Below are 20,415 nucleotides of genomic sequence, written 5' to 3'. Positions count from 1 at the left end.
CATTGTATTCGAGACTAAACCTTATCTGACATTCAGAACACACATAAGGCATTTTTCCCCCGTGTGAGTTCGCTCATGTCAAGTGAGAAGTAATTTGTGACCAAAACTTTGCTTGCATTTCGAGCACTCATAATGTTTTTCCCCAGAGTGGGATCTCTCATGAAGCATAACTCTGTCTTTCAGATTCAAGCTTTTATGGCATAAGGATTTTCTCCAGTGTGGAGATTCTCATGGTGAGATAGCATTTTTCTCTGCAGCTTTTCTGGCATTCAGAGCACTCATAAGGTTTTTCATCAGTATGGAGTCGCTTATGGTTAGTGAGGCTGTGCCAATCAAATAGGAATTTCTGTCATTCACCGCATTCGTAATGTTTTTCCCCTGTGTGCATCTGCTCATGTAGAGTGAGATTGCGTTTAAAATTGATTCTTTTCTGGCACTTGGAGCACTGAATTATTTTAATGGTGTGTTTTCTTATGGCGCTTGTAACCATCTCTACCTCTGAATCTTTTCTGACATTTAGAGCACTGATAATTTTTTTTCTCTAGTGTGGATTCTCACATGTTCAGTGATATGAGATTTTTGGCTGAAACATTTTAGGCATTCAGAGCACTGATAAGGTTTTTCCCCAGTGTGGATTCTTATATGCCGAGTGAGACGGCTTTTTACACTGAAACATATCTGGCATTCGGAGCACTGATAAGGTTTTTCCCCAGTGTGGATTCTTATATGCTGAATGAGACTGATTTTTTCACTGAAACATTTGTGGCATTCAGAGCACTGATAAGGTTTTTCCCCAGTATGGATTCTTATATGCTGAATGAGACTGATTTTTTCACTGAAACATTTGTGGCATTCAGAGCACTGATAAGGTTTTTCCCCAGTGTGGGTTCTTATATGCTGAATGAGATTGCTTTTTACACTGAAACATTTGTGGCATTCAGAGCACTGATAAGGTTTTTCCCCAGTATGGATTCTTATATGCTGAGTGAGACTGTTTTTTTCACTGAAACATCTCTGGCATTCAGAGCACTGATAAGGTTTTTCCCCAGTGTGGAATCTCACATGTGCAGTTAGAAGTGATTTAAGTCTGAAATCTTTTGGGCATTCAGAGCACTGATAAGGTTTTTCCCCAGTGTGGGTTCTTATATGCTTAGTGAAACTGAATTTGTTTATGAAACATTTCTGACATTCAGAGCACTGATAAGGTTGTTCCCCTGTGTGGGTTTTTATATGCACTGTGAGAAAGTGTTTTTCACTGAAACATTTCTGGCATTCAGAGCATTGATAACGGTTTTCCCCAGTGTGGATTCTTCTGTGCAGTGTGAGACTACTTTTTGTACTGAAACATTTCCGGCATTCAGAGCACTGATAAGGTTTTTCCACAGAGTGGGTAAATGCATGTTTATATAGAGTCGATTTGAAACTAAACCTTTTCTGGCATTCAGAGCACTGATAAGGTTTTTCCCCAGTGTGGAATCTCAAATGTGCAGTTAGAAGTGATTTAAGTTTGAAATGTTTAGGGCATTCAGAGCACTGATAAGGGTTTTCCCCAGTGTGGGTCCTTGTATGTTCAGTGAGTCTGATTTTGTAACTGAAACATTTATGGCATTCAGAGCACTGAAAAGGTTTATACCCAGTGTGGGTTCTGATATGCCGAGTGAGACTGCTTTGGTCACTGAAACATTTCTGGCATTCAGAGCACTGAAAAGATTTTTCCCCAATGTGGGTTCTTACATGCCGAGTGAGACTGCTTTGGTCACTGTAACATTTCTGGCATTCAGAGCACTGATAAGGTTTTTCCACAGAGTGGGTTAATGCATGTCGAGAAAGACTTTGTTTATTACAAAACCTTTCCTGGCATTCAGAGCACTGATAAGGTTTTTCCCCAGTGTGGGTCCTTGTATGTAGAGTGAGTCCTCCTTTGTCACTGAAACATTTCTGGCATTCAGCGCACTGATAAGGTTTTTCACCAGAGTGGGATCTCATATGTTTAGTGAGTTTAGATTTACGGCAGAATCTTTTTTGGCATTCAGCGCACTGGTAAGGTTTTTCCCCAGAGTGGGTTAATGCATGTTCATTTAGAGTCGCTTTGAAACTAAATCTTTTCTGGCATTCAGAGCACTGATAAGGTTTTTCCCCAGTGTGGATTCTCATATGCTCAGTGAGATAAGATTTACGCCTGAAACTTTTTTGGCATACTTTGCACGGAGAGTGGTTTTCCCCAGTGTGGATTCTCATATGCTCAGTGAGATAAGATTTACGCCTGAAACTTTTTTGGCATTCAGAGCACTGAGAGTGGATTCCCCCAGTATGCATTCTGTCAAATTCTGTGAGATAAGATTTATGGCTGTGTCTTTTTTGGCACATGTAACTTTTTCCCCAAAATTAGGTTATTTTGCCTTCATTGAGGTGGTTTTGAACACTGAATTTGGTCTCACAGTCCGTATTTTTATAAGGTGTATACCTAGTGTTAATATCTCTGCGATTAGTTTTCTCTTACTTATATGCCACGGTAAGAGGGAACCCGATTTTAGAGTCAGGCTTGTTTAGATAATGTTCAGCATTTATCTCTAAAAGAAATTGTGTGTAATCTTCTTAACACTTGAATTGAGCAAACTATGTCTTGAAGCAGCCCTGTATCACCTGTCGAAATGTTTCTAGCAGATAATAGTCTTTAGGTTATAGCCTATCCGGCAGCAACTTATTTTGTGACTGAAGATTTTCTCAAATCTATTTGTATAGGTTCTTAACAATGCAGTGATAAGGTGTTAGTCTGGTATTTAATAATTAAACTGATAAGTACCTTTTTGCACTGAAGTAATGGCAGTAACTGAGGGTGTTAGAACATGCACAGTACTATTGTGGATCACCAGTTGCAGAACATCAGTTCCTTTTACCCTTTCTTTGTTTGGTGTAAGGTAAAGATTTGTAGTTCTGAAGACGAAGATGTATTTACATTACCCATAGCGCAACTGTGCTCATTTAATCCATTTTTATCTTTAACAGTTTTACATATCATTCACGCACAGCAGATAATGTTGAGGCAATTTACATAGAATTACAGAACAGTACACAATAAAAAGGAAACAATCTGAGATGGTTATGAACACAATAAAGTGGTGTATTTGTAAGGTTTTCGCAAGAGTGAGCAGAGTGTGTCATGGTTTTCTACCCAGAGGCAGATAGTCTCAAGCTTGCGTAACTGGTTAAAAACGGTTGTTGAACAAAGGTAATTTTCCAATCTTTCGGTTGTTAACGTGTCAGCTTCGGAGTCTTCTCTCAGCGTCTCTTCTTTGATGGTCTGCAGAAGAAACCTTTTGTTATAACTTTCTTTTATGCAATGTGTGTTTCCTATCTGGAATTACATGATGTTTTAGATGAACGTTATTCTGTGCACAGATATGGCTTTGCTCTGGGTTAATGAAATACTAAATTAGAGACTTCACTTACAGTATAGTACTTTCCTCAGCTCCCACTTCCTCGCCACACCTAGATTTTGGAAATTGTTTAAACGTAGAACGCTGGATGTCCTTCAGTTTTTCAAAATAATCCTTCTTATGGCACTGACTTCAGTTGCCTGGTGCTAAATCTTGCTTTCTTCGTCAGTAATTTCAATCACCTATAGTATTAAAATTAAACAGTTAATACATGAAAATTTCCAAAAATATAATTTACAAGCCAAATCAATGCAGAGTTGCAGAATTTTGAAAATGTGAGCTGTTTTTCAGACAGAGCCGAGTGTAGAATGGTAGCCTGAGAGTACTTGGATGTAGGAGTGAGGATTTATAGAATTTTCAACATTTTATTAAGCTCACAAAGGATACATGTACCCTATGGACTTGTAACATTGAATCCCAAAGGCAGAAATTAAAGTCATATGCACAGGCACCAAAACAGATATTTAAAAAAGGATACTATTAATTAATTTTTAATCTAGATTTCTGGGACGGGAATTTCCCCTCCATGGACAACAGGCATTTTTCCCTTGCCCTGAGTTACCACCTACTTGTATCTAGTATCCTGACTTTTGAGTTTTGGCCTCTGCCGCACACAAATCTGTTGTGTATTGCGAGGACTATGCCTAGACATATCCCTCAACTATGGTCCAGAGTATAAATCGAGGGCAATGAAATTAAGGCGTACTTTCAAGTGTTCATTGTATTCCACTTGATTAACCTTTGTTAGGTTTCTCTGCACCTGGATGTACCGGGTGCAGAAAAACAGGACACCATTTTTGTCCAGACAGGAAAATTAGACTGAAAAGACGCACAAGACTCTGGGTGCAGCAGAAGCAGCCAAGACTTATGCTGTTTTTTTACAAACTGGGGGAAACACACAATTCTTCCCTTTGTTGGACATTTCTTTACCCTTCCCTCCCCTGCTTCACCCATCGCCCCCCAACCAACCACATGCATTTATCTACGACCTGCTTAAATCAAGTGGTAAATAAAAGCCCAAAAACATTATGAAATAGTGAATGGCATGCTGTTAAACAGGCAGAAGTATCTGTTCCTTGTGGCAACTCCCCAGTCAATGGCGTCAAACTGGTAATTGCACATTACTGCGATAAATCTACCACAAAACAATTACATTACATTTTTCTGCCACCCCAGTACTGTGCAACTTCTAACAAGGGACTATGAGGGGTCTTGGACCGGTCCTGTGACCTGGAGGGTCACACCAAGTGTGCCCTCATTTAAGGCAGAGGACTGTCATGGGTTTAACAGCTAGAGCGGTGGTGGCAATGCACCCTGTTGTAAGGATCAATAGCCTGATGAGATCTTTGCATCATGGTCAGTGTAGTGGCTTCCTACTGACACACCCATGTAATGCTCCATTTCTATGCCTGTGCCCAGACTTTGCGCTAACATCAAGTGTGTGTTTAGGGTGTTGGTGCGCGTAGAATAAATGCAATGTGAGAGTAAACAGCATCTCCTGCCTGCCAGTTGTGTATGCAAGTGGGACCATCTATCCCTCTTTTATACCATAGTTCAAAGTCCTCTGATACCAAGGAATAAAGTGCACTACAAAGTACTCAGGTGCATGCTGTGACACCAGGGCTGGTGTCAGCCTATCTAAGTTGAGGGGACATCACCTGCAGGCTGAATTACTTAATGGAGAAGCTGTGTACCTGTCCTGAAAAGCCTAGAAGTCTGCCTAGAAGCCTGCCTGTCTGGTAAGAAATGGAAGGGAGGAGAAGGCTGTCCTGGAAGAAGCAAGGTCTGACACATCCTCGATATCTGTAGGGCGGGCCGGAAAGCCATCCAGCAGGACCAGCTAGTCTGAGGGATTTCCCGCCCCGTCAAGACTCTCCCAACAGTTCAAGGAAGAAAATAAAACTCTACGACAAAGTGATTGTTGAGGCCCAGTTGGACGATTGTGTGCTGCCAACGGCGTGTTCAAGGTTGCATTTGCCAAATTCCTAACACAACAGGGTCTGAATCTACAAGATTCCTGGAGATCATGTGCTGGGCTTTTAGCTGCTGAATTTCTGACTACTCTGTGTCAGAGGTCCATGAGGGACTACAACTATCCAAGTTTCGAACACCCTGTCTGAGCTTACGCCTGTGGTCCAGCCGGCCATAGTGTGGGCTCAATTGCTGACGGTCGGTCCTCCAGAGGGGCTGGACTTACTGACAGACCAGGTGTGACTGCTACCTTGGGACTGCTGATCTTCAGGCAAAGGCAAAGAAAAGACAGAGTGGGTGTCCTACTGTATGCAGCCTTACATCCAGGACAAAAGCGCTCCACAAAAGCCTGCTGGTGGGTCACTGCTCTCTCAAATGTTCGGGCGTGCCATTCAAGTGCCGGGAAACAGGAAAGAGACCCAGACAAGACTGACTCATCCTGTGGAAGGACAAGACGCTTACGACAGAGCATATACGCATTGGGGTGACTGGAGTGACAGAACTGCACCTAAACTATATTCATGGTACTCCTAAATGCCCCTAGAGGGGAAGAGGGTATCAGAACCGGACACACCTGTCTACAGCACATGGTAGTCTGGCATGCCTGCACCTTCCTTTCACCCAGACTGTCCATAAAGTTGATTTTAGAGCTGCTTCGCACATAGCAGGGGGAATCTCAGACCATTCTCTGGTGGAGGTGCAATTCGATGGTCCGGTTGTGGACTTCATCCTACCCCCAAGGGTTGATCTGTGATATTTAAAAGACAAGACGTACAAAGCTCGTATGAGAGATAGAGCAGAATTCTATTTTAAGGAGAACGGGCGGCCTGTTGAATCAGCTTGCGTGCTATAGGGTGAATTTAAGGCAGTGATTCACGGCCAGACACAAGCCTTGATTGGGTGAATGTTGAAGGAACGTAAATTGAAGTGCGAGGCTCAGGACAAGGAATGTGCTTTCCTGGAGGTTGGGTTGGCAAGTGGGTAATCAATTTCTCTCCGATTACACCATCAACTGAAGCAGCACACATTAAGAGCACTAATTGAAAATAGCGTGCAGTCTTGCGCTGGCTACCCAGCATTGTCTCTATGTTGTTGGTGATAAAGCCAATGAGTTGCTTACATGGTTAGAGAGACAAGACAAAGGACGGAACTGGATCCTGGAGGACACTGACAACAAGGGGATGGAAATACTGGGAGAGACTTCCTGAAAGAACTGACCCTGCCAATGCTAACGTATGAGGACCGAGACGCACTAGAGCAAGACCTGACAGTAGACTGAATAAATAAGACAATAGGAACCTTCACACAGGGCAAGCGACTGGGCCTGATGAGCTCCCCTTAGAATTATATACAAGCATGATGGATAAAATCAGGGAGTACCTCCAGAGTAGAATTCAGACTGCCTGAAAATAAGGGTGTCTCCCGGAGGACCAAAGAATGTCTGAGGTGGTGGTCATCTCAAAAAGGACAAACCAGCAACTGAGTGTGGGTGTTATAGACCTATCTCCCCGTTTAATATTGAGACTAAGGTACTTGCGAACGCCCTGGCGATCTGCCTGCGGACAGTAATTGCAACAGTGGTTCATCCTGATCAATCGGGCTTTATGTCACACCAGGGAACGCGCTTAAATCTCCGACACCTTAATGGAGTACCATATGCAATAGGGGATTCCTTTGCTGAACCAGTGGCGCTGCTGTTAAGCTCTTGTTTGTGGCCCCTCTAGCATGCATGCGCGTCAATAATACAGTCTACCGATTCTTTGCCGTCCACCAGGGATGTTCCTTGTCTCCTATGCTCTTCACACATGTTTGTGTTCACCGGGACCTCTCATATGGGATATTCCAGTTGATCAGGAGTGGGATGTGAGAATCTCCGTATACTCAGACGTTTTGTTATATGACACATAGCCAGCCTTCTCGAGTGAACGAATCCTACACATTTTTCACATACTTGGAGATTATTCAGGAGATAATATCAACTGGAAGAAGTCCTTAATATTCCTGCTGGTGGCAGGGACCCTGCGGCTGCACTCTAGGTGCACAGTTAGGGTGGCACTACATGGCTTTAAATATTTGGTTGTGTTCATTACAAGAGAGCACAGGCAGGAACATACTCCCGAAATTAGACCGGCTTCGCTGGGATCCCCCACACTTGCGGACGCTCCCGCTCTCCTTACTGGGCCGGGTGGCCCTATTTAAAGTGATGACCCTCCAGGGTCTCCTGTACATTGTGCAAAAAATGTCCTTTAAGATCCCACCAGACATTTTTTTTCAAAAGTTAGTGTGAGAACTTCGGCTCCTGTTGTGGGATGGCGGCACGTCACGCTGAGTAAGGTGCAGAGGGGAGTTTATTAAGGTGGACCGGCGGTCCGGAGCATTCACAAGTATTACTGGGCCACGCAGCTGGTGGCAGTCAACAACTGGGTTTTTGCGGACTGTGAGGATCCTGCTTACCGGGTAGATAGATTGGCCATGAGCAAGAGAGGTTACCCCACCCCGGTGCTGTATCGAAGAAAGTATGAGTGCACCATATCTACTCATACCAAAACATTGGTAAAGGTGTGGAAAGAGGCTACCAAGTATTTAGGCTGAGAAGGTAAGCTGACTGAAATTACTCCACTGTATGGTGGTGATCTCTTAAGTGCAGTGGGAGTATTGCAGGGCTTCACAAAATGGGGATTGATTAGCTTAGAGCGGCCGGGCGATGTGTGGGGGGACAGGTGCTTGTGTCCTTCACAATCCTACAACAAAAGTATAATTTAGGTGACTAAAAACAGTTCTGACATTTGCAGGTGGCCACGCTCTGCAAAGTCACATCCGGGAAGGGGGGCAGTTGCCTGATGCATCCCTACTGGAGGACCAGCTGCCGAAAAAGCAATCTCAACCATCTATAGGAAGTTGGTCTACAATTCTCTGGATCCCTTGGGGATGTTTTCAGGCGGCCATTCACCAACTTTTGTGTTTTTCAAAAACAAGCTTCCAAAGCTGGAGTTTGTTTTTAAAAACCAATACCTAATCACACACACCCTGGAACTTTCTCCCTAATTATTTTACTCCCAGGAAGTGGGATTCATTTAAAAACAAATTCTCATCACGACTGCCAGGTATTCCCTGGTGGTCTTGAACAAGAGAAAAATACATCAGACATTTTTCCTAGGACAGCGAAAACTCTACAGCAGGTCTTGCTCTTAGTCCTTATACTGCGACTGCCACTACTGAACATTAATCTTGAATTGTTAAACCAGGGCCAGGATCTGGACAGGAGCCAATGAACAGGAGGGCAACTCACCAGATAATAGAAGTCTTCTGTCTTCACACGCACTCAGAGAGAACAATGCCATCCCGTGTATTGCATGACAAAGAGCCCACAACCCTCAGTGAAACACTCACCTCTCGGATGGGATTCGTTAATAAGAATAAAATTAACATAATGCGTCCCTGGGGACCCCACAGATACACCGTTCCTACCAGTAATATAAATGCCTGGGGTCCCGCAGGTAAACCTAACAGTGCTACAAAGGCTTAGGGGCCCTACAGGTAAACCTTTCCTAACCCAGTGCTACGAATGCTACGTGCTCACTGCAGCAGGACTGGGCGCTCTAGGGCAGCAATTAGGTTGCTTGGAATTTATCTACCCTTAGCAAAGCCACGTGACATAGGCAGTAGATCAGAAGTAGCTTTCACTATCGAAAAGGTGAAGTCCCTGGTGTAACACAAACGCAGACATGCGGTTAGGCTCTACCAGGACATGTAGTAAACTATTCATTTATGTATATGTAGGATTAGATTGCATTGCAGGTTAATTCTTATTTCACTATTTTCCGCACACAACATACAACATAGGTTCCTCACATGCATACCCTGATGAAGGGAGAACCCCCAAAATGAATTGGGCAGACTAAATTTGAATTTACTTGAGGAACAGTGGATTTTGAAAGTGATTCTATGAGAATAAATATGCCTTAACTGGAATACAGGTGGATTTGCTTCCAAGGGAAGGAGACATTGATGCCCTTTTACGGGTACAAGCTGTGGAGCAGGAGACACAGACCTGATCTAGTCTGGGCTATATAAACAACTGTAGCCACACACATCTACCGTCTGGCACGCGATGAGTGGATTACATAAACAATACAATAATGAATGAAAAATACACGGCATGCATAGACAAGGTTTGCTATGTAAACTCTGGACTCCTGTAAACCTAAACAAACACCAGTAATCTGACACTAGGGACATCACCTGACGCTCCTAAGATTCTCCTTTTGTTTGGTATCTTGTTTTTGGAAGGTGGGTTTTTAGAATAAGCTATTTTTAGGTGTGTCTTCTTTTATTCCAGGATGGGGATTAGTTTTAGCATGGTCAGCTTCATACTCTGCATACCAAGGCAGTACATAGAATACAGCCTGCATACCACAATCCATGGCTGTATCCCATAAAACATCCTTACCTTTTAACAAAAAAAAAAGGACCCAAGACCTTCTGGACTTTATTCAGTTAACCAGACGCATCTCCCAGTCGATTGACATTAGTTATAGGACTCAGTGTTAAGGAACAGAAATGCCTCACAGTAGCCAACAATCTAGCACCTAAAAAAAGAGCGCAATAAAGGTGTCTGGTCTCTGTCGTAAGGATTGGTAGTTAAATGCCACTCTAGATTTTTACATAGTGACTTTTCCGGGCTCAGCCCTGTAGGATACCAAAGGGCGCGAGTCCTGTGTTGATTATTAGAATGCGTTCTAAAAGAAGGTATGTTATCAAAGGCAGAATTTAAAGCCTTACACTAGTCCGCTAAGGTGTGCTTTATGTCTTGTTCCTTTGAGGTTACAGAGAAATCCAATTTTTCAGCGATAGGAGTAATGCGCTGCCATTGACAAGAGAGTCTTTTGCTCAGGTCTTGTTTCTCAGGCACCCAGCTTTAGGTATTTGAAAGAAGATTAATGAGTGGTCAGTCCACGTCAAAGGCATGGGGTTCACAAGTCAGTGCAGTAGAGGTGGTGAAGAGTAATGAGTGGTCAGTCCACGTCAAAGGCACGGGCTTCACAAGTCAGTGCAGTAGAGGTGGTGAAGAGTAATGAGTGGTCAGTCCACGTCAAAGGCATGGGCTTCACAAGTCAGTGCAGTAGAGGTGGTGAAGAGTAATGAGAGGTCAGTCCACATCAAAGACATGGGCTTCACAAGTCAGTGCAGTAGAGGTGGTGAAGATTAATGAGTGGTCAGTCCACGTCAAAGGCATGGGCTTCACAAGTCAGTGCAGTAGAGGTGGAGAAGATTAATGAGTGGTCAGTCGACGTCAAAGGCATGGGCTTCACAAGTCAGTGCAGTAGAGGTGGTGAAGAGTAATGAGTGGTCAGTCCACGTCAAAGGCATGGGCTTCACAAGTCAGTGCAGTAGAGGTGGTGAAGAGTAATGAGTGGTCAGTCCACGTCAAAGGCATGGGCTTCACAAGTCAGTGCAGGAGACGTGGTGAAGATTAATGAGTGGTAAGTCCATGTCAAAGGCATGGGCTTCACAAGTCAGTGCAGTAGAGGTGGTGAAGAGTAAAGAGTGGTCAGTCCACTTCAAAGGCATGGGCTTCTCAAGTCAGAGCAGTAGAGGTGGTGAAGATTAATGAGTGGTCAGTCCACGTCAAAGGCATGGGCTTCACAAGTCCGTGCAGTAGAGGTGGTGAAGATTAATGAGTGGTCAGTCCACGTCAAAGGCATGGGCTTCACAAGTCAGTGCAGTAGAGGTGGTGAAGATTAATGAGTGGTCAGTCCACGTCAAAGGCATGGGCTTCACAAGTCAGTGCAGTAGAGGTGGTGAAGAGTAATGAGTGGTCAGTCCACGTCAAAGGCATGGGTTTCACAAGTCAGTGCAGTAGAGGTGGTGAAGATTAATGAGTGGTCAGTCCACGTCAAAGGCATGGGCTTCACAAGTCAGTGCAGTAGAGGTGGTGAAGAGTAATGAGTGGTCAGTCCACGTCAAAGGCATGGGCTTCACAAGTCAGTGCAGTAGAGGTGGTGAAGAGTAATGAGTGGTCAGTTCAGGTCAAAGGCATGGGCTTCACAAGTCCGTGCAGTAGAGGTGGTGAAGATTAATGAGTGGTCAGTCCACGTCAAGGCATGGGCTTCACAAGTCCGTGCAGTAGAGGTGGTGAAGATTAATGAGTGGTCAGTCCACGTCAAAGGCATGGGCTTCACAAGTCAGTGCAGTAGAGGTGGTGAAGATTAAGTCCAAGATTGTGGACCGCCGAGTGAGTAGGGCCTGTAATCTTTTGTTGCAGTCCTCAAGTCTTTAAGTCTGATAACAGTTTTGCTACTTCCATATCTAAAAAATCTTCTACACGATAATTAAAATCCCCAAGCAGGAGAAATGTTTGTGATGACTACACATAAGTCGCTAAATAAAATAGTCAGGTTCCAAACAACTAGTCTGCTAATTTGCCCCTACAGCTCTGGATGTGGGGCTTGAAAGACTTACTCTGCTCAATCGGGGAAGTCCTGCTGCAGACCGGGATATCAAAAAGATACAGCACAGTCTATAAAAAAAACATAAAGATGGTATATACAATAAAAACAGAAGCAGCCAAGTTTTTGTCTTTAAAAGTATTAAGAAGTACTAATGCTCTGTTTTCATTTGTCTGCAAGGTCCGCTGTGTATTCCTTATATATTTCTCTGAGAGAAAGCACGAGTGACTGAGCGAAAGGGCTATAGATTTGTTACCACAATTCCTGGAGGGAGACGGGGAAGTCATGTTTGGTGGCTGCCAAAACCATTTTCTACCTTTCTAGGTTCAGGGATGCTTATAGTTTTGTTGCTTGCTGTGGCGTTATTTTTCTGCTTTACTGAGTGTGTTATACTCATTTTTTTCCTGCACTTGTACTTTGAGGAGCTGTTCCTGCCCGGGTGGCCATTTTGTTCGGCCACACTCTCCCTCTGGGAAGCGCTCTAGTCGCTGCAAGCGTCCTGCCTAACCCCTACTCAATGGCCCCAGATCGGACGCGTGCAGCTCGCTTAATCTTCCCAACGGCCCCCAGCGCCGGGATGCCTCCGGGTAGCTGTGCGGTTTACAAATACTGGATTTACTAGTTATTATTTATTTTACGCAATGTTTCTTACTGAAACATGGCTGCACATGAGCTCTGGCCCTGATGTAGCTGCAGCTTTACCTACTGGACCCTATTTTCTCCAGTTTATCCAACATTCAAAGCCCACCGGCTCTTCCCTTATGTTGGTCTGATCACTTTGCGTTCGGCTTGCGTTGCGAGATCTCAGTGGACTCACCTGTAGCCGCACCTAGCATCAGGAAACCAACTATGAACTGGGGAAAACTGGACATTGAAGCTCTCAATAAGATTCTGTCTTCCAACGCTCCTATCACAAAACAAATGTCTGTCACTCTTTCGGGTGTCATCCAAAAGTGGCTTTTACATGCCATTGAATGAATGAATGAATGAATGAAATTGCAAAAACAACAAGTGATGGACCGAATGTGGATCAATGTCACACATTCCCCCAGTCAAAAGATCTGGGCCCAAATCCATCGTTTTTTTGCACTCCACACCACCCTGGGTTAGACAATGGCGATATGCAAATCGGCTCTGACCCTGTTGCCCCATGGGAACAGTCCAGTCCGAACTACAAAAGCCATGTCCTTCCCAGAACGGAATCAAGCATATGTGGAGTGCAAAAAAACGATGGATTTGGGCCCAGATCTTTTGACTGGGGGAATGTGTGACATTGACCCACATTCGGTCCATCACTTGTTGTTTTTGCAATTGCCGCCCTAAGTGCGCTGGGGATGCCCAGACTTGGGTCCCAGGCACTCCACACCACTTGGAGTCAAGCTAGCCGGGCTGATGAGAGGTGTTACCTCGAAACCGGTCCGGTCCTCGGATGCTTGATTCCGTTCTGGGAAGGACATGGCTTTTGTAGTTCGGACTGGACTGTTCCCATGGGGCAACAGGGTCAGAGCTGATTTGCATATCGCCATTGTCTAACCCAGGGTGGTGTGGAGTGGAAAAAAACGATGGATTTGGGCCCAGATCTTTTGACTGGGGGAATGTGTGACATTGATCCACATTCGGTCCATCACTTGTTGTTTTTGCAATTGCCGCCCTAAGTGCGCTGGGGATGCCCAGACGTGGGTCCCAGGCACTCCACACCATTGGAGTCAAGCTAGCCGGGCTGATGAGAGGTGTTACCTCGAAACCGGTCCGGTCCTCGGATGCTTGATTCCGTTCTGGGAAGGACATGGCTTTTGTAGTTCGGACTGGACTGTTCCCATGGGGCAACAGGGTCAGAGCTGATTTGCATATTTGGCCTTGTAGATGTCGATTACTGGGGAAAGTGATCTCCTGGGTGAGGCCCGGAACTCCCTCATGAGCGCTCCTCCTACTCTCCTATGGTTGAGGACCATTTTATCGATGTGATTTGCCCAAGACATCCTGTCAGTGATCCGAATGCCGAGGTAATCGAATTCGGCCACTTTCTCTAGGGGAATCGAGTTTAGGGTAGGTGGGCGGCCCAGTTTCCTAGGAGGGTTTAGGACTAGGTATTTTGTTTTGTCCACATTTATTATTAAACCTTTAGCAGCACAAAAGTCCTGGAAACGCGTTAGCAATTTCTGTAGGCCTTGGGGGGTCTTCGAGATCAGAAGCGTGTCGTCCGCAAAAAGCAAGGTGGGAATACGGACTCCTCCAAGACAGGGGGCGTCAGCTGGTTCTTGTTGTAGATGTTTTACCACCCCATTCACATATAGAGAAAATAGGGTGGGCGCCAAGACGCAACCCTGTCTTACGCCCCTGGACACAGGTATCTTTTCAGTGAGCTCTCCGTTCTTACCCCATCGGACCTGTGCAAAGGTATGGGCATGGAGGCTAATGAGGAGGGACAAGATGTAGGGGGGAAGACCCAACTCATAAAGCACCCTCCAAAGCTCTTCCCGGGGGACTAGGTCAAAGGCAGTCTTCAGGTCTATAAAGGCCAAATAAAGACTACCCTTGCCCAGTTCCACCACCTTCCACCCCAGTAGTGACAACCTAAACACCTGCTCTATTGTCCCCATTCCCGCCCGAAAACCTGCCTGAAAGTCTGATAGGATTTTATTCTCCTCCACCCAGTGGAGAATCCTACCAAGGATAGCTTTACCAGCTATCTTTTGGGAGGAGTCTATCAGACTTATGGGGCGGTAGTTCCCCGGGGTTTCCCTACACCCTTTTTTGTAGATCGGGACCACCGCCGCCCCTTTCCAGGATTCTGGCACTGCCCCTCCTCTCATGATATCGTTTAGGAGAGCGGCAATGACCCTTCCCCACTCCGCTGAGTATGCCCTCATAAGGTCCCCCGGAAGGCCGTCTGGGCCCGCCGCCTTGCGGGGCGCTACCCACCCTATAACCCCTTCAATCTCTGCGGGAGTGAAGAGATCATAGGCGTGAGGTTCAGTTACTAGCGTAGGGACCATCCCAACATTCAGTACCCCATCTGGGGGGAGATATAAAGTCCCGAAATGTTTTACCCAGTTTTGAGGCGGGATATTGCAGGGTCTCATAGATGCGTCGGGTTTATTCCGTGTGCCTATGAGGTTCCAAAAGGCTCTTGAGTCCCTACTTTTACTAGCCTGGAGCAGGTCTTCCCAGAATTTGTCTTCCCACTCCCTCCTAGCAACTTGGAGGGACTTATTATAGGCCTTCCTTGCTTCCTGTATCACACTTCGGGATTTGTGCTTAACTGCCTCAACAACTTTGCCTTAAGAACCCTACATGTTTGGGTATACCAACCAGCAACTGGTTTTTTAAATTCCTTGTTACCCGACTTGTTAGGGTGTGAGGTAAACACGTTGGTTAAGGCTTCTACCAAGGAGACAAATAGTCCACTGACACTACCCACCCCTTCTAGAGATGTTCCCAGGGTTGTTACCGCATGATTTAAGAGGGTTTGAATTTCCCCTACCTTTGCCTCGGAGAGTACCAATTTCGCCCATTTTATACGTCTACCACAAGGGGAGACTTCAGACTCATCGGGGCGTGCGGCTACCGGGTTAGTGTTGTCCTTCCTTGAAGGGCGCCACCACTGGTCCATACTTAAAGAGAAAGTTGTGGTCACTTTCGGTCGTGGGGACCACCTGCATGTCCCTTACATAAGACCATAGGTTTACATCTATTAGGAAATAATCTAACCTAGAGGTATGTCCTGGTCTATTGAACGTGTGGGCACCCCCCCTATCCGAAGGTGTCCTCCCGTTAGCTGCCCTTAAGTTAAATTCGAGGGTTAGGGAATATATCTGGAGCGCCACTTCTGTCCACCTTCTGATCGGTGGGATTTCCAGTACCGGGATCCCCAACTTGGTGTCCTCCTCGTCCTGGTCGAGGGAGACGTCCGAGCCCAAGGGCTCGAACATACAGTTCAAGTCGCCCGCAACCAAAGTACGCTTCTTATATGGGGTGTTATTTAACAAGGACTCGAGGAGAGATATTACAGGAGACTTTCTCCCGCCCTTGGTTCCCCGGGCATAAACATTATAGACATTTAGGACAATTCTTCCCCTTTGATCTATTAGGGTGATATTTTGTATGTCCGGGCAATCTGTGGGAGTCTCCACTACTCTGCAGTCTAAAGAGGCTGCGACCCAAATGAGGAGGCCACCCGAAGGGCGTCCCCTCCCTGTTTCCGAGACTTGCGCAGGGGAGGAATAGGAGGAAAATCCCACCCTATGAACCGGCGCCAAGCTCCATGTCTCTTGGAAGAGGCACAAGGAGTGCTCATCTACACAAGCAGCGAAATCCGGTAGAGCCAATTTTCTTGCAATCCCTGCGACATTCCAGCTGAAAACCTTAATAGCTAGGTCCGTCACAGCTGGAGTGTCGCTGGGCGCCAGAGTGCCCGTATCTTTGGTCCTCCTCGAGGGTATCTGGGGGGAGCAGGGATCTTGGGGGATGTCTATAGGGGCTACTATCCCACTTTCAGGATTTGCTTGGGTGGGTGGCTTTCCTACTGGTTCAGCTCTACTCCCGAGTTCCAGTCAGCAAGGCCCTAGTGCCCACAATTGGTTCTCCCTTGTAATCCCCGTAACCCCGGCCCAGTTTTGACTGAAAACAGGGGTACTTAGGCTACCTCTAGTTGGGCTAGCAATTTGCCTGGGGTAGAAATAAGAAAGATCAACCACTTTAACCCCCGGAGCCCCCATATTTTTAATAGGAGTACAGATCGAGGGCACTACTCTAGGGTCTTGAAAATTTATAATTATACAATCCCCCTCCTGAGTTTTTTTCCCCTGCCCTACCCACCCCACTCTACGGACACTTAGAATGATCCCATCCACACCCAGCGGGATTGGCTTATTTGCCTTCAGCCAGTGGATACACTTATTCTTAAGTGACTGGTGGTTTTCCAACTGTCCTTCCTTTAAAGGGGGCACGTTAACCATGACAGCAACAAAAGGCTGGCAGTCTGGTGGAAGGTTTACAGGAGGAATCCTTCGTGCTGGATTACTAAGGACCGGTAAGGTGGTAGATGGGGCAGTAGGTTGGGATACAGATCTAGGGGCTTTCCCTATCGCTAACCCGTTAGGTTTAATGCGTGTGCCTAGATTTTGGGAGTCTTCCGTTTTGCCACTAACTATCTGTGGCTGCTTTTGTGTGAGAGACTTAGGCTTATTTTTATCAGGCTCTAATTGTGTTGGTAGCACCTTATGTTTTGGCCCTGCTTTGGGACGGGGAGGAGATTTTGGAGCAGGGACTAATGGACTATTAGTAACAACTTTATTTAGACATATTGGGGGTTTAGGGTCTCTCTGGGATGGTGGTTCTTTCCCCTTTGTGCCCAGGTCCTTGTTTTCACTCACTCTAGTTATTTGTTTAATTGTGGTTTTGAGTGAGTGAAACCCATCAAGGGTTGATTGCTCTAGCTTGTCTATCCTCTCACCTAGACCCTTGACCTGTGTTAGCAGCGGTTTCAAGAGACTATATACCTTCTCGAAGATATTTTCAACTGTTACTGAATCAGTTGGCTTAGAGTCCTTGATGATGTTGGCTTCTGAGTGTAGCCCCTTGGGAGAAATCAGCACATCCCCTACTATGTCAGCTTCATTCACTATAGACCTACCCCTTGTGTTTCTCATGCCAGGACCAGAGGGCTTTCTTACTCTTTGGTAAAGGGCGGCCTGTCTCACTAGCCTACCCTTTTTACGTTTTCTAGGCTTTTTACTTAAGGGCCTATTCTCCTGCCTAGATTCGGGAGTTTGGGTGTTAGGGGAAACCCTATCTGGCTCCCCTTCAGATATAACTAAGGAGGGGGTGAGCGGTTTTGAAGGCAGAGGATCACTAGTAACTACATTTGGGAGGTTAGGTGATAGTGGTGAGAACAGGTTAGTAAGGCCACCATCTACTGCAGTGACTATAGGGAGGAGTGCGGCCAGATTTTCCAGCCTATCTATATTTTGTTCTATATCAACCAATTGGGGGGGGTCTGCGGAAACACCAGGGACATTGGGTGGGGTAACAGAGTTGACCCGGACACTCGCCGGTGTAAGCGACTGGGCTGCAGCCCCTAAGGATGAGCGTCTTGAGGGGAGGTAGACCTCGGAAAGACGCCGTTCAGACATAGCAATCTCCTTTTCAATCACCGCCGCCACCCTGGTGATAAAGCGGTCCATAGTTCCTATTACAGGGCTCGCGGCATTGGACCCCCTTTCGCCTTCGCTCCTAAGAAGCTTTCCAGAACGGGTAGACATGATTGTGGGGAGCAGCACGGGTGCTCACACCGGGCATATGTACTCACTGCTTATGAAAAGGATAGGGACGTGGCCCAGCCCAGCCTTGACAGCCCCTGACTGCCACAGACTGCCCGCCCTTTGCCCGGGCTTTGCTCGGCGTCCCGCTCGCGTCCCGCTGAGCGTCAGGCAGTTTGTTAAGTAGTGGGCGTTGTAGGCGGAGGCGTGTCTGAAGGTGGGCGCGTCCGCTCTCAGGCCTGGGGAAGCAGGGACTCCTGGTCTTCTGAGTCCCTGCTTAGCGCCGGCGAGTTGGACCTTCCAGGTGCCTCCCAGGGACAGCGCGCAGCCTTCACCTCTCCCTCTTCCAGCCGCGAAGCGGCAAAAGCAGAACCCAGCAAGAGGTTAGTTTGTAGAACGCGGGTCCAACAGCAACCACCAACCACTTTCAGGTGAGTCCCAGCGTCTATTGCAAACACGCGCCTTTTACTCCTGGACAGGCGGGGGCGTGTCTGAAGGTGGGCGCGCCCGCTCTCAGGCCTGGGGAAGCAGGGACTCCTGGTCTTCTGAGTCCCTGCTTAGCGCCGGCGAGTTGGACCTTCCAGGCGCCTCCCAGGGACAGCGCGCAGCCTTCACCTCTCCCTCTTCCAGCCGCGAAGCGGCACCCGCGGAGCGGGTGCGGCGAGAAGCAGCGGCAAAAGCAGAACCCAGCAAGAGGTCAGTTTGTAGAACGCGGGTCCAACAGCAACCACCAACCACTTTCAGGTGAGTCCCAGCGTCTATTGCAAACACGCGCCTTTTACTCCTGGACAGGCGGGGGCGTGTCTGAAGGTGGGGGCGTCCGCTCTCAGGCCTGGGGAAGCAGGGACTCCTGGTCTTCTGAGTCCGTGCTTAGCGCCGGCGAGTTGGACCTTCCAGGCGCCTCCCAGGGACAGCGCGCAGCCTTCACCTCTCCCTCTCCCAGCCGCGAAGCGGCACCCGCGGAGCGGGTGCGGCGAGAAGCAGCGGCAAAAGCAGAACCCAGCAAGAGGTCAGTTTGTAGAACGCGGGTCCAACAGCAACCACCAACCACTTTCAGGTGAGTCCAAGTTAAAATCCTAGAGCAAGTAGAATTATCTAAAAAGAACATCGAATAATTTTTACAGGACATTTTATCCAATAAAGTGCATCAAGTGCCTCATAGACCGAATCCAGTTAGTTTACATCAAATTACTCATTTCTGCATATAGTTTTTGGTTAAAACCAACCTCGCGCCTTTCTCCTTTTCATACAGGCCCACAAAAAGGTGGCTACCACAGACAAAGGGATCAGGCAGTGATTTAAAGAAGTAACGTGCCACCTGGCATTGTTTAAAATTGTGGCGCTTTAAAATCGAAAGGATAAAGTCTTCTCTTCCTGTCTTATAAAACACACAAAACAAGACTAGGTGCAGGTCAGATTGGGGGAATGGTTGTCGCAGGGGCACAGCATCAAATCTGAGTGTTTGACTCTCCTCTCCGTATAACCTAACATCAAGGGGAGGAGAGTCCGACAAAATCTCAATAGTTCCTATCTAGATCTAGATAGGAATATCCTCCCTCTGGCCCGGGGGAATCAAATTATATGCAAGGACCGTCTTTTTCTGTAATTCCTTTCCCTGCGAAGATAATGAGTCCTCCGCATAAAAATTTCAATTAATTTCTGTTTTGAAATCTTCCTGCATGCCGTTTATCCTTAAATAATTCTGTTTCCACATAACCCAGCCATCTGATATTATTGTAATGGTCCATTTTAAACAATCTTTAAATATGTTTTGTATTAAATTGGTGCTAGTCTAATGGTATGTAACATTAAGGTAACCCCAATTCTATATGTAAGATATCATTTGAATAAGTGGATGGTACGGAAACTAGGGACTTAAAAATGATCTTCAAGTTTTTGGAGACAGTCAGTAGGCGCCATACCCCAGACTCCTGCCCCTTATGTGTCTATTGACTTCATCTTGGCCTGAGAAATGTTTTTAATTGGGTCAAGGGGCTAGTGTCTAACTTTTGGAGAAGTCCTTAATAGCTTTCAGACTCCTTTCCATTCCTAGTGCTCTTGCTGATACCAGGTTCTTCCAAGTTTGATTTTTATCAGATAAGACACCCAGGTATGAGAAGGACTCTACCACTTCTGTTTTCTGGCAATCCATATGGAAGTGTGGGGATTTATCAGCTTTGCCAGACCCTGCTATAATGACAAAAGATTTTGTTTCATTTACTTTAAGGTCCAGCGAAGCCATGAATGATGCATATGTTGTTATGAGCCATTGGAGAGCTTCCCCCGTTCTTGCAATTA

General features: G+C 46.3%; 1 protein-coding gene across 7 annotated transcripts; it reads right to left on the bottom strand.

The window, feature by feature from the left end:
• Window positions 1-516: 516 nt before the first annotated feature.
• On the bottom strand, window positions 517-2,367 carry LOC147737825 (uncharacterized). Of its 7 annotated transcripts, none has more exons than XM_086946472.1 (3): window positions 1,723-2,367; window positions 1,561-1,638; window positions 517-1,392 (listed from the first exon to the last, which is right to left on the bottom strand). In XM_086946472.1, the coding sequence occupies exons 1-3, from the start codon at window positions 2,365-2,367 to the stop codon at window positions 517-519; spliced, it is 1,599 nt and encodes a 532-aa protein (XP_086802598.1). The 7 variants fall into 7 exon arrangements, with proteins under 7 accessions (XP_086802598.1, XP_086802638.1, XP_086802667.1 ...); XM_086946512.1 differs by having other exon boundaries at window positions 517-1,157; window positions 1,410-1,869; window positions 1,951-2,367; XM_086946541.1 differs by having other exon boundaries at window positions 517-1,094; window positions 1,329-1,675; window positions 1,850-2,316.
• Window positions 2,368-20,415: the final 18,048 nt, after the last annotated feature.

This window comes from Lissotriton vulgaris, chromosome 1_1, assembly GCF_964263255.1.
Source record: "Lissotriton vulgaris chromosome 1_1, aLisVul1.2, whole genome shotgun sequence".
Lineage (NCBI taxonomy): Eukaryota > Metazoa > Chordata > Amphibia > Caudata > Salamandridae > Lissotriton > Lissotriton vulgaris.
This window is presented reverse-complemented; position numbering and strand designations above follow the sequence as displayed.